Consider the following 14,011-nt stretch of genomic DNA (forward strand, 5'->3'; position numbering starts at 1 on the left):
TTTGGAACAACCAGAAATTCAATGTGTGTGTGTGTGTGTGTGTGTGTGTGTGTGTATTTGATTATCAAAATTTAAATTAAGAAAAATTTAAAAACTAAAAATCCAATATATAACTCAAAAATCTAGCCATAAAATACCTAATAATCCAATTAAAAATAGATAGGAAAGGATAATGACAGAGAGTTCCCAAGTGAAGACTCTTAATTGGCAAAGACTTTGAGAAATTGCTCAACATACTTAGTCAATAGAGATACCATCGTACACCTGTTTGAGTAAATAAGACCAAAAACACGGAGGACGGCTTTTGTTGGAGAAGATGTGGAGTAAGTGGGACATTCCTCTATTGCTGGTGGAAGTGCATAATTGTGCAGTCAACTTGAAATCAATATGGTGGTTTATCAGAAAATTGGGAATCAATCTACTCTCAAGATCCAGCATTATCACTATTGGGTACATACCTAATGTATTCTCAATCATACCACAAGGATACATGATCAACTATGTTCATAGCAGCACTATTCTTAATATCCAAATCTTTATATAACCTAAATGCCTTTCACCACAGTTGAGTGGATACAGAGAGCACAGTAGGAGGGAGTCTGTGCTCAGGTACACCCCAAGCATTGCCTCTGCCTATTTGATTGGGTTTTAGTGGGCAAAGGTTTCTCCCTAACAATTCAATACTCCACAGCTCTCTCTCTATAAATGCCTGATTGTCCAAGCCTTACAGTGACTTCTTTTTAAGTATCAGAATTTTTTGAAAATCTGTGCATCATTTGAAGTCACCACCATTCAAGTCTCCTAATTGAAAGTTTTACAGTCATCAGGGAAGCAGACTATGATCACATTCAGAAAACTCATTCTTCATGCCTGTAAATTCCCTTTATCTCCATAAAGGAGGCATAAACTAAAGCAGGGCTCCACCTGCCCTGTATACTTGGGGTATCCGATTGCTGACTATTTACCAACTTTGGGCTAAACTCAGGTTTGTGATTTCATTAAGAGTCTGTCACTCTTTAAACACTTATATTTTCAGTTTCTCTCCTGAAAAATTTTTGTACTGTTCCATTGTTTTATGGAGATTTGGGCTCAAAGACATCTTTGTGCATATTTCTAAGCTGGTTTCTGATGCTTCCCATATTGTATTTCTTTTGGGTCATAAGAGGTGAGGCAAAGAAGAACTTAGGATCACCCATTCACACCTTACCGCTATAATGACATGTTCACTAGGCCGAGTAGATGGCTCAGCAGATGAGAACACTGGTTGCTCATCCACAGGGCCTGACTTTGATTTCCAGAATCCACAAAATCGCTCACAATTCTCTTTAACTCCAGTGAAAGGGGATCAGATACCCTCTGATGGCCTCCACTTTTACCTCCACTTTATACTCAGTATAATCAATGACAAACAAGTCATCAAACAGCAGCAAAAACCTTCCTGTACTGAGAAATATTATGGTATTCAATGAGGTTCTGAGAAAATGTGAAAACAAGTGTTGAGTCCTAAGGATAACACATTCTACAAAAAAGGGAAAAACAAAAGAAGAGATAGCAGTTTATCAGTTTCCTTGAACATATGCTTTATTATTTAAGTTGTTGTCATTCCTCTTTTCTTCAATTAAATCATGTTTACAATCTTAATAATGGCAATAATTTTCTGATAGAATGTTTCAATTAATCAGGGTACTGACTTAGTGGGAAATGTGTGTGGTTTGCAAGCCAGGTGACCTAATCTTGATTACCATATGAGGAAAGCCAAGAGGCACCCCAAAAACTTGTCTTATGGTCTTCACATGTGTCAGGGCTAAAATTCCATAATTATATCACACTTACATATAACAGAAACTTTTTTCAAATAAATCTCATTGATGTTTCATTACCTGGCATCTCCGGATAATTCCCTTAGAAGGAAGCACTTCATGATGATGTGAAAAATGGATAAATAATGGGGACAGGAAGATGCATAGAGCTTCACATAATGTATACATATCCACAGGATATCAAGCTATACTTTAAAATATTCAATACATTACTGATTATCTAATATTTCATATCTCTACCAGTTTGATGAAAATGATGCTGTGGATACACATATGAGGTAATGTTTGCTATAATCTATCCTATTATGCATTTTAACATTAATTTTGATAAGATATGTAGACGAAACAGCAAATGTTGGGGTCTAACATGTACCCTTGTACTTATATTCAAGAGACTGGCCCATGATGATTATGAGTTCAGATCTATTAATAACTAATTAATGACATACAAGCTAGACTGGATAGCAAATGGCATCTCATGGGAATTTGTGAAAAGATGAAAAACAAATGCAGGAAAAAATTTCATCACCCTTTCGCAGACAGCATTACTTAAAAGGAATGAATATACACTATCGAACATTAAATAAATGTTTCACTTAGATTATGGACATCTCATTCTATATATTTAAGCAGAAAAATACCTATCACTTAGTGAAAGCACAGTGGGAGATGTACAAAAATCACAGAGAGAAAACAAAGAGCACAAAATAAACTTCATTGAAAGGATTTGCTAAATGTATAGAACACTTTAATATCTCTCACTAACCAGAAATTGTAATGGAGAAATTTCCACCATCAGACTTGAGTGAAGAGAGTAAATGACAAACCTTCATGATGAAAAATATATAAAGAATTTCTGGACAATAAAGACCTCTAAATGATGTCTAAAGTCTTTACCATATTATTAACACAAAGGTTTTTCTCTTTCATGAGTTCTTCCCTATTATCTGATGTTAAGATGATAAAAAATGTCTTTAACATATATACAGGGCAAAGACATAGACAATAATTTAGGACAAGTTCATCGTCAGGATGAAGGTTAGGTTTTTCAGAAGTTTCTATAGTCCTGCCTGCAACAAGAATACCCAATGGTCTAACCTTCCTGGGAGCAAGCATAAATATTTATTTTCCCAAACCAAGGCACACTAAAATAACATGATTAAAATTAAATAAAATCTTTAAACAATTCTTCGCTCATGAATATTTTCCTCCTCTAAGCATGCATTCCTGTAACCCAGGTGTTGAGGTATTAAAGGCTTATTTCCACAGTTTTTCTCAATGATGATTTGGTTCATGCAATAAAAAGCAAGAATGTAGATTTGAAGTTACAGAAATTAATCATTTTCAATTAGTGGCATCATTTGGGAAAATTTAGAACATATTGTCATACTGGAAGAAATGTCATGGGTTTTTTACTGAGAGTATACATTCACACACCATTTCAAGATCCTATACCTGGTTCATGATACAGGCTAAGTATATGAGTCCTTCACTTCCCGGTGTAGGTGTCATGTCTGAGACTTCTTGTGACAACACTGTCAAAGTAATCATGTAACCGTCTGGAACCCAGAGTCACATTAAACGCTTTTATTAAGTGACTTAGACATTATGATTCATCACAGACACAGAAGAGGCACTCATACCCATCTACCAAATTTTACATCTGGATAAGTAATAGGGGAAGCTTTGTTAACCAATCATCTTAAAGAAGTGGAATCTAGTTAAGGCATGGCTTCCTGGAGCCCAGGATAAAACACTGGGGTAGACCAGGTGCTTGCTATCTGGGTGATTCCCATAGGACACAGTGGAACTTGGACTTTCCATTCCTGTGGCATGAGTTTTCTCTTATAATAAATAAAAATATAATTGTTTATCATTAAGGTAGCCTGGTTACTTCCCAAAGTCAGCTAATTTCTAGAGATAGCTGTATTTATATAATTGAAGAAAAGTGCAAAATCAAAAATAGTTACCTTATCAGTGAATTCATAGGACTTCTGTCCATATAATTTTGCAGGTGTGAACAAAATAGAGACTTTATAATGCTTGAACAGTTATGATACTTGTAGACTTGTTTTCTTCTCAGTCTTATGTAAGTAAATGTGTATTGGATGAAGATATTTCAAAAACATTTACAGTTACAGTCCCTTTAGTAGGAATCTTCTGAGTACCTCAGAGTACTGTGATATGCAAAGGCCTTAATAGACCTCTTTTCCACCAAACGTTTACTCTTGTATAAAGACTACCAAGAAGAAGAAAACTTTACCACACCGATTGCACTTAAAACGTTTGACAGGCTAAACTGTGGAGGCACACCCCTGTAATCCAGCACTTGGGAGACAGACAAATCTCTGTGAGTGTAAGGCCAGCCTCTTCTATACGTGAGTTCCACAACAGATTCCAATGTTACAGAGAAACACTGTCTCAAAAATTAAAAAAAAAGGTTTCTTTGCAGTATGATTTTTTCTCAAGATTTAAAGCCTGTTGCCACATACAAAGGCTCTACCACATTTGCTAAAATTGTAGGGTTTCTATTCAGCATGTGTTCCTTTATGGATGCATACACTTTTACGACATGCAAAGGCCTTACTACATTGATTACATTTATAAGGTTTCTCTCCAGTATGTGTTCTTTTATGTGATTTTAGACTACTGCAATGTGAAAAGGCTTTATCACATTGATTACATTTATAAGGCTTCTCTCCAGTATGTATTCTTTTATGTGTTTGTAGACTACTGAATTGTGAAAAGGCTTTATCACATTGATCACATTCATATGGCTTTTCTCCAGTATGTGTTCTTTTGTGAACTTGGAGACTATTGATATATGAAAAGGCTTTACCACATTGATTACATTCATAGGGTTTCTCTCCAGTATGTGTTCTTTTGTGTCTTTGGAGTTTGGAGCGCTCTAAAAAAGCTTTATCACATTGATTACATTCAAAGGGCTTCTTTCCAGTATGTCTTCTTTTATGTCTGTGAAGCTCACCATGACTCACAAAAGCTTCATCACATTGATTACATTTATAAGGTTTCTCTCCAGTATGTGTCCTTTGATGTATTCGAAGATTACTGTTCTGTGAAAAGGCTTTACCACATTGATTACATGTATAGGGTTTCTCTCCAGTATGTGTCCTTTGATGTACTTGAAGATGACAGTTCTGTAAAAAGGCTTTACCACATTGATTACATGTATAGGGTTTCTCTCCAGTATGTGTCCTCTGATGTACTCGGAGACTACTGAGTTGTAAAAAGACTTTACCACATTGATTACACGTGGAGGTATTTTCTCCAGTATGTCTTCTTTTGTGAAGTTGGAGATTATATTGACGTGCAAAGACTTTACCGCATTCATTACATTCATGGGGTTTCTCTTTAGTCTGTGTTCTTTCATGTATTTGGAGGTTAGAGTGTTTTGAAAAAGCTTTATCACATTGATTACATTGATAAGGTTTCTCTCCAGTATGTGTCCTTTGATGTACTTGAAGATGATTGTTCTGTGAAAAGGCTTTACCACATTGATTACATGTGTGGGGTTTCTCTCTAGCATGTGTTCTTCTAAGTATTTGGAGACAAGTGGTAGCTGCAAAGCCTTCATCATATTGAATAACATCATAGGACTTCTCTGTAGAATGAATTTTTTCATAGCTTTGAAGATGATTATAACATGCAAACGCTTTATCATCTTGGGTATATTCAGAGGGTTTCTCTACATTATGGTTTCTTTCATTCCTGTGAAAATAGTAGAGACATGTAAAAGATTTACCATGTACATAACACTGATGCATTTTAATATCTGTATAAATTAATTTTATAAATTTGTTTTATTGTAACAAGGAATCAGATTTTAAGTTTTACATTCGTGGTGCTCTCCTTCAGTATGAGATGTTTTGTCTCTTTGAAGAACCTTTGATGGTAAGGGTTTTTTTATAAATGACCCCCATTTATAGTATCATTTTATTTAAGATTTTTTTGCATATATGAATGGAATGAGACTAACTCAGTCTTAAATAACCTTACATTCCTTTTTCATTATTATGTTTTCCTGTAGTGCAGTACCTACCACAAGAAAGTGTACAACTACAAACAAAAGTAAGTACACAGTCCAACACTCATAGGGCTTATCTTCAGTGTGAGTTTGCTGATGTCTTCCCAAGGAAGTTTGAAAACCAATTAAATATAATCATATAGCAATTCCACAAATCTACCCAGTGTTGAAATACTAAATATCTTTCCTATCTTCCAATTATTCTGAAAGAGATACAGTCTCTCTTTCCATTTTGGTAGCTGACTTGTGACATATGACATTCTTAATAAAGGAAGAAGAAATAAATGGTTGTACATTGAATTCACACAGTATGACTTTCTGCTCCTCACAGACATGCGGTATAGGAATTAATGTTTCTCCACAAGAGCGTTTTTTACTCTCATGACTCAACTCTTTCAACAAGTTTGGCAAAGTCACAAGTACATGAGTAACATGCGCTCTACTACAGAGTATTTTTGGCACAGTTTTAAACATATCCTTATTATATATTCAATGTGTCTATGTGTTATCTGAGTGGTATGAAACTAAATGGATTAGCAGCTCTACAGTATAATTCTCATGGTAGCATCAGTTAAGACATTGTTTCCTTCTCTTCTGTTTAGAGGAATGCACACACCATTTACCTCATATTGAGGCATATGATTATTGAGAAATTAATAATAAACCATATACGTTATGGCATGCTTATTTGTACTATTTTTTTCTTTAAATCTTCCAGGACAAATTAAAATTTCTTCAGAGACAAATATACACCAAGTTGCAAATAAAAATTACCTTCCATGTTTTCTAGCACATTGACAATACTCTTCAAAATTATGGTCTTCCCAACTGTAGCCTAAAATAAAGGAACAGAAAGTAGACAATATATTAAAGGATATTGTACAAAATTGAATACCTTAAGTGAACTATGCCTTAGTTATTTGGCTCATTCTTACTCTTTCTCCAACAAAAATATAAAAAGGTATCAATAAATAATACAGGGTAGTCCCCTTATTTTAAATGTAAAGGAAAGTTCACAATCTTACCAGTAGCGGTGAGGTTCCTGTATGTCTCCAGCATCACATCTTTGTAGAGACTCTTTTGGGAAGGATTCAGCAAAACCCACTCCTCCTCAGTGAAGTCAATGTGAACATCCTCATAGGTCACTGAGTTCTAGAAGAATCCAATCAACAATAAATCAAAGTGTGATCCTGACACAGGATACTTCTTTTACAATGATATATTTGTATATTGCTGCTGCTTCCCACACTTCTTCCATGCCATTGCATTAGAATATAAAGAAAAGTCACTGTAGATGGAAACTGAAGAAGAGGCTCATATGTACCATTCGTTGACCCTTTAAAAAGGAGAAAGAAATGCCTTGAGAAAGAAATGCCAATAAACAAACATACAGAGACAAACAGCAAGCAGATCAACACTACTGAGAAAACATTACAGAAATAATAATACCAATGATTATCTAGAAAAAGGATGGCAAAATTGGGTATATTCACTTGTGACTTTAATCCCAGTGATCAATGAAAAAAGCAGATGAAATAAATTGAATTTGATGTCGGTCAAAGCCTATGCAATGGCTTGCAGGTAAGCCAGATTTACAAATTGATAAAACCCAGTATCCATCCATAATCATTTAAATAAAAAACGTAAAAGGAAGCCGGGCGATAGTGGCGCACACCTTTAATCCCAGCACTCGGGAGGCAGAGGCAGGCGGATCTCTGTGAGTTCGAGGCCAGCCTTGTCTACAGAGCTGGTTCCAGGACAAGTTCCAAAGCCAGAGAGAAACCCTGTCTCGAAACCCCCCCCCCAAAAAAAATGTAAAAGGAAATCAGAGGTTTTAAATTAAGTTCTTATAAAAAGTTTTGTATTTACTTTAGTTCTACGTTCATCTTCCAGAACTTGCAGTGGCCCAGGTTAAACTGTTTCATAATAAGATCTTAAAAGGGAGTGCATGTTTAACACTTACAAATGGACCAAAGAAAACTTCAGCCCTGCAAATGATGATCATAAACAACACAGAGTAAGGGAGATGGGTCAGCAAAGAAGCGGTCTTGCTGTCCTTGCAGATAAGCGGGCACAATTACCAGTACTAATAGGGACTTGAAATTATCCATTACTTCAACTTCATAGGTTCTGACGCCTCTTGTGACAACCGTGAGAAACAGGCATGCCTGTGGTACATACCCTTGTATACAGATACAACCTCATATTCATTGAAAGAATTCAAAACAACAACAAAAAAAAATAGAGGCACGTAGAAAGTCACGCCCCAGCAGTGCAAGGATGCAAATGGCAGAGGTACTGATGTCATGCATACTACTCTCCTGGGAAAGGAAATGATACCCTCCACCAAACTTCACATTTCAATAAGCTCAGCATCAAAACTTATTCTTTTTTTTTTTTTTTTTTTTGATTTTTCGAGACAGGGTTTCTCCGTAGCTTTTGGTTCCTGTCCTGAAACTACCTCTTGTAGACCAGGCTGGCCTCGAACTCACAGAGACCCGCCTGCCTCTGCCTCCCGAGTGGTGGGATTAAAGGCATGCGCCACCACCGCCCGGCACGAAACTTATTCTTGAAATGTACAAAAACGTATATTCCAGGCTCATCAGACAGTAAAAGAAGACAGAAAAATAACAAGCATGTTGCTCCGCCATTAATCCCTCTGTGCAATAGCCAGGATCATTTGTATTTCTGAGTTGAGAACACCATGGTCTAAGGAGCTACACTGAGGACCAAGAGCTACACAGAAAAAACATTGTCTTTCAAAATCAAAAGTAAAAACCAAAAATTAAAATAGAAATCAGGATAGTAAAAGGCTTAAGGGTGAACAGGAATTGCTTCAACTGCATGTTTTGTCATTGAGTGACACCATCTATAATGGCGGTGAAGTCATAACATCAGGACACACATAACCAGAAATAGGTTCAGGCTATGAAGATGTAAATCCAATCCCCAATATAGGAATTTCATCCAAAAGATTTCTCCTAGTCAATGTTACAACAAAGAAGAGCACCCCGGAATGACAAATGTTCAACCACTTCTTCTAATCTGGGACCTTTTCCTTCGATCAACTACATTCTGACCCTGATGCATAAATATTCATAGTCATCCCATGATAACACGTATTTACTCTAACTTCAATGACTGTCATAGGCTGGAACAGTTCCTGAAGTGTTTCAATGTAAAGTCTCTTATAACAATCATGATATTGACCTGACTTGGCCATAACCCAGCCCAATAAAGCCACAACTAATAGTGCCACTCACTCCCTAGGAGATTTTTGGGTCTCACTGCATTCAAACTACCAGCGTGGTTTATCTGAGTCTTAAAATAGATAGATTCCCAATTATCTGAGGTACTGCCATATTGGTTACAAGAGTGGCTATACGGATTTACATTCTCAGCAACAATGGGGGAGTGTTTCTTTCTGTCCATTTTTTGCCAGTATTCGATGTCACTTGTGTTATTGATCCTAGCCAATCAACGTTCTACTTATTCAACATCCTTGCCAGCATGCGTTTTCCATTATGTTCTTGAACCTATCTATTCTGACAGGTATAAGGTGAATTCTAAAAGCTCTTTTGATGTACATTTGATTGATGCTAAGTATATTGAACATGTAGTTAAGTGTTTCTAAGACAGTTTAGATTCATTTACTTAGAACTCCTTGTTTAAATCTGTACCACATTTTTATTCAATTAATTTATTTCTAGATGTGTTGCTTGAGGTCTTTTGCTTCTGAACAAGTAAATCCAAACTACATAGACAAACATGATGTGTACTCACTGTAAGTGGATATTAGCTGTTGAATCAAGACTAATTACTGTACAATCCACAGACTCAGATAAGGTAAGTGACAAAGATGGCTGTAGCAGGGGGTGCATGGATCCCAAAGATTCTATTAAATAGACTAGATTTTGTGGGAGTACACAGATCAAGAATAGGGAGGATCATAAGAGTAAATGTAGGTATGTAGGGGGAAAACACAGCAAGAAATTACTAGAATAGGAAATCTTTCAATGGATGATGGTCAAACAGTGCAGTAACAACTTTCTGCAATCTTTGAGGGTCATTATAGTGAGGACTCCCTATAACTCAGAAATATGGAGCCTGTACTGGCCATCTTCTGTAATCACATATGGTTCCCAGTAGTGGGACTATAAAACCAAGCCATCGACAAAATATATGACACACACTTGTGGTGTTGGAAGATAGATCAGGAAAATGGTGGCTCAAGATTTGTGTAGTGGCTAACCAATGACTGGCCCAAATTGAGGCCCAACATGCCTAGGAAGAGTGCCTAGATGGGCAGGATCCAGAAGTTAAATGGCTCAAAGAATTAGAGTAGAAACAAATACAAGTAACAATAAAGAAAAAAGTCAATGTAATGATAACTAATTCCATGTCCAATAGCTCTCCAGGTTTCTAATCCTGTTCAGCTTTGTCAAGAAAATCACACTTCTTTTTCTTTGGCGGGTTCCATTGCACATTAGTAGCTCTCCTTGGCAGGTAACCTATGACCCTGGGATCGCTAAATCTTGGATAATTAAGGAATTCCAACTTTCCAATATTAAGGCCCACTCAAGATCATTAGGACCCTTCCATAGGCTTTGGGTCAATACACTGACTCTGCCCTCTGCAGTACACAAATCTGGTCTTCTAGACTCTGGCTGGCTCAATTCCACTGCTACTGCTGTTTTGGTGGTCATCTCACAGTGCTGGCCTCTCCAGACACTGGAGTCTTCTGTTGTAAATAAGTTTCACCTTCACCAGTATTTTTCATAGAATCTCCTTAGGGTGCCGCACCTATTGGCCAGACCCTTACAGTCCTGGGCATTCAACTGCGAATGACACTGCACCTTCAGTGATGTCCTTTTCTGACCTCTCACAGTGCCAAGCCTTACATCCATCAATACCTTCAAAATATTACCACCTGGTGAAACACATTAGAAACTCCACCTACCTGTTGAGGTACAACTGTGGCTACCACTGGAAGACAGTTGCTCTGTGCTCTTAGAAAACACTTCCCAGACATTTTCACATCAGTGATGCTGGTCTCGTAATCATCACTAAATTTTTAGCTCTAGCTGTCCAGCATTAAGTATCCAGCAGAACCATATTTTGCTTAAATACTTCTAATAACTTGCTCATCACAGCTGATTCTTCAGCCCCAGATAAGAAGAAACAGAATATAATGCCTTTCTTTTATCCTTAACTCTTAAGCCAGAACCACGATGCCCCAGCTGTCAGGTTCTGCTGCTTACTGGGGTTGGATCATGACACCTTGTTTAATTCTATCTTTACCAGCTTTCTGCTTTTGGCTGTATAAGCTTGGATGTTCTGAAACTTGATGTGTAAACTAAACTGTCCTTGAACTAACAGAGGTGTGCCGGCCTCTGTGTTCAGAGTACTAGGATTAAAGTCAATGTGCCACCACCCCCTCAGCCACGAATCCCTTTTATTAAGCATCTTCAGTAGAGTTATCACCAACATCCACTTGACAAAGTCTATCTCACGCTGTGTTGAGGATTCTTCTTCCCAGGGAATTAATCAAAATCTCCTTACTTTAGCCTCAGGCAGACTGTTTGAACCAAGGCACTTCCTTCACCAAAACATCACAAGAATCATTTGTAAGAAACATATTTTTTTTTGGTTTTTTGAGACAGGGTTGCTCTGTCGTTTTGGAGCCTCTCCTGGAACTAGCTCTTGTAGACCAGGCTGGTCTCGAACTCACAAAGATCGGCCTGCCTCTGCCTCCCAAGTGCTGGGATTAAAGGCATGTGCCACCACTCCCCGACATGTAAGAAACATATTAAAATTCCTCTCTGAAACGTCTTGAGCTGGCTCCTGATATTTCATTTCGTTATCAAGGTCACTCTCTCCCATGCTCCTCCTAGTATGACCCTGTATGCAGTGACAAATGCATTTTTCCTTTTTGTAAGCCAAAGAATCAAAGACCTTATGATTCGAAACAAAAGCATGGTTAGGACTAGCACAGCAATACTCTAGTCCCTGGGACCAACTTCTGTTTTAGTTTTTTTTTTTTTTGGAAAGAGACACCGTGACCAGAGAAACTCTTATAACAAAAGTATTTAATTGAGGGGGCTCACATATAATTTCAGAGGTTGAGTTAATTATCATCATGGCTTGAAGCCTGTAAGCTGGCAGCCAGATGTGATACTGGAACTGAGAGTCCTTTGTTCTTGACTAAGAGCAAACAGGACATAGTCTGACACACTGGGAATTATCCTGAGGATAAGAGAACTCAAAAACCCACAGTGACATACTTCCTCCAACAAGACCATGCCAACTCCAGAACGGCCACACCTCCCACTACTTCCACTCCATAAGAGATTATGGGGGCCAATTATATTCAAACTACCACAGTGTTATAGCTGAGTCTTGAGGTAGATAGATTTCCAATTATCTGAGGAATTGCCATATTGATTTCCATAGTGGCTATACAGGTTTACAATCTCAGCAACAATGGGGGAGTGTTCCTTTTTGTCTGTATTTTAGCCAGTATGAAATGTCACTTGTGTTATTGATACTAGCCAATCTGACAGGTATAAGATTAATCATTAAAGTACTTTTGATTTATATTTCCTTGATAGCTAAGGTTGTTGAACATTTATTTATCTGCTTTTCAGCCAGTTTTAAATTCATCTACTTAGAATTCTATTTAGAATTTTTGTTTTATTTTTTATTTTAACATATAGTTTCCTCAGGTTTTTTTTTTTTATTCTGAGCAAGTAAAAGCAGAACCACAAAGACAAACATTATATGTACTCATATATTTGTGGATATTAACAGTTGTGTAAAAATAATCTGAGTACAATCCATAGACTCAGAAAGGGTAAATTACAAGAATGGCTGTAGCGTGGGATGCATGGAGCCCACCTGAAAGACGAAAATAGACTAGACTTTATGAATGAACAGAAAATTGCAAGAGCAACAATCATAGGATAATGGATGGATGGAGGGAGAATATATAGGGAGAGATGACTGGAATAGGAAATGTTTAAAGTTGATGTGGAAACCTAACATAATAGAAACTTTTTGCTAGCTAAGAGGGCAACCGTAGTGAGGACTCCCAGTAACTAAGAATATGGAGCCTGAACCTGTCATCTTCTCCGATGACATATGGCTCCATGTGGCAGGAATAAAAAAGAAACCCAGCCACAAAATATCTGACACCCAGTGTGTTGTCCCGAAGATATACCAGGAAATTGGTGGCTTAAATTGGTGTAGTGGCAACCCAATGATGGTACTAACTTGAGGCCTAAGGGAAAAGAAGCAACCCATAAACAACACTGCCTGGATGGCAAGGAATGAGAAGTTCAATGGTTCAGAATTTAGAGTAGAACAAAATACAAGTAACAAAAAGAAAACAATAATCAATATAATGATTCCTAGCTTTACTCTAATAAGATCATAGATTGTTTCCTAGACTAACTGTCAAAAGATGGCCTTTCTCTGAAAATTGATTATGGCAGATGTAAAAAACTTTACTAAAATACTAGCTAAAGCATGTGGAAGCCAGCAGAAATTTGGGTGAGGGTTTTTTAGAAGCCAGATGTGTCAAGGACATGGAAAAGACCACAATTTACAGAATCAACTAGGCAGGGATGATAAGGGTCTAGAGAGCCTGAGAGAGCAATTATGAGCTTGCAGTGTCTGAGTTTCATCCTCTCAATAAAGGTGACCCCAGCAGCTGATTTTCTCCCATTTCCTCTGCAGTGCACTCATTAAACTATTCTTTCTACTCTGGTCTGAAGGCAGAAACCATGTTCCACATGCAGATCCTTCTCCTGTGAGTATAATGAATAGTTGAATTCATGACTCAAGTGGGTAATTTTAAAAATCTGAGGCCACATAGTCATTTAAGAATTTTGAATCATGCCTGGCGATGGTGGCACACGCCTTTAATCCAAGCACTCAGGAGGCAAAGGCAGGCGGATCTCTGTGAGTTTGAGACTAGCCTGGTCTACAGAGCTAGTTACAGGACAGGCTCCAAAGCCACAGAGAAACACTGTCTCAAAAAAAAATTGAATCATTACCAGGTGGTGGTGGCAGACGCCTTTAATCCCAGCACTTGGGACACAGAGGCAGGCAGATCTCTTGGATTTTGAGGCCAGCCTGATCTACA

General features: G+C 37.5%; 1 protein-coding gene and 1 pseudogene across 1 annotated transcript; one reads left to right on the plus strand and one right to left on the minus strand.

Annotated features, from left to right (window-relative positions):
* The window catches only part of LOC121464649, a 237,874-nt pseudogene that overhangs the window by 122,836 nt on the left and 101,027 nt on the right, over positions 1-14,011 (plus strand).
* On the minus strand, positions 4,349-6,924 carry LOC121464619 (zinc finger protein 431-like). Its single transcript, XM_041677650.1, has 5 exons — positions 6,891-6,924; positions 6,640-6,700; positions 5,485-5,549; positions 4,813-5,325; positions 4,349-4,728 (listed from the first exon to the last, which is right to left on the minus strand). Exons 1-5 carry the CDS (start codon positions 6,922-6,924, stop codon positions 4,349-4,351), a joined length of 1,053 nt encoding a protein of 350 aa, XP_041533584.1.

The sequence above is a fragment of the Microtus oregoni genome, unplaced genomic scaffold (genome assembly GCF_018167655.1).
Source record: "Microtus oregoni isolate MIOR12 unplaced genomic scaffold, Mior012 000029F_ref0000214, whole genome shotgun sequence".
Classification (NCBI taxonomy): Eukaryota; Metazoa; Chordata; class Mammalia; order Rodentia; family Cricetidae; genus Microtus; species Microtus oregoni.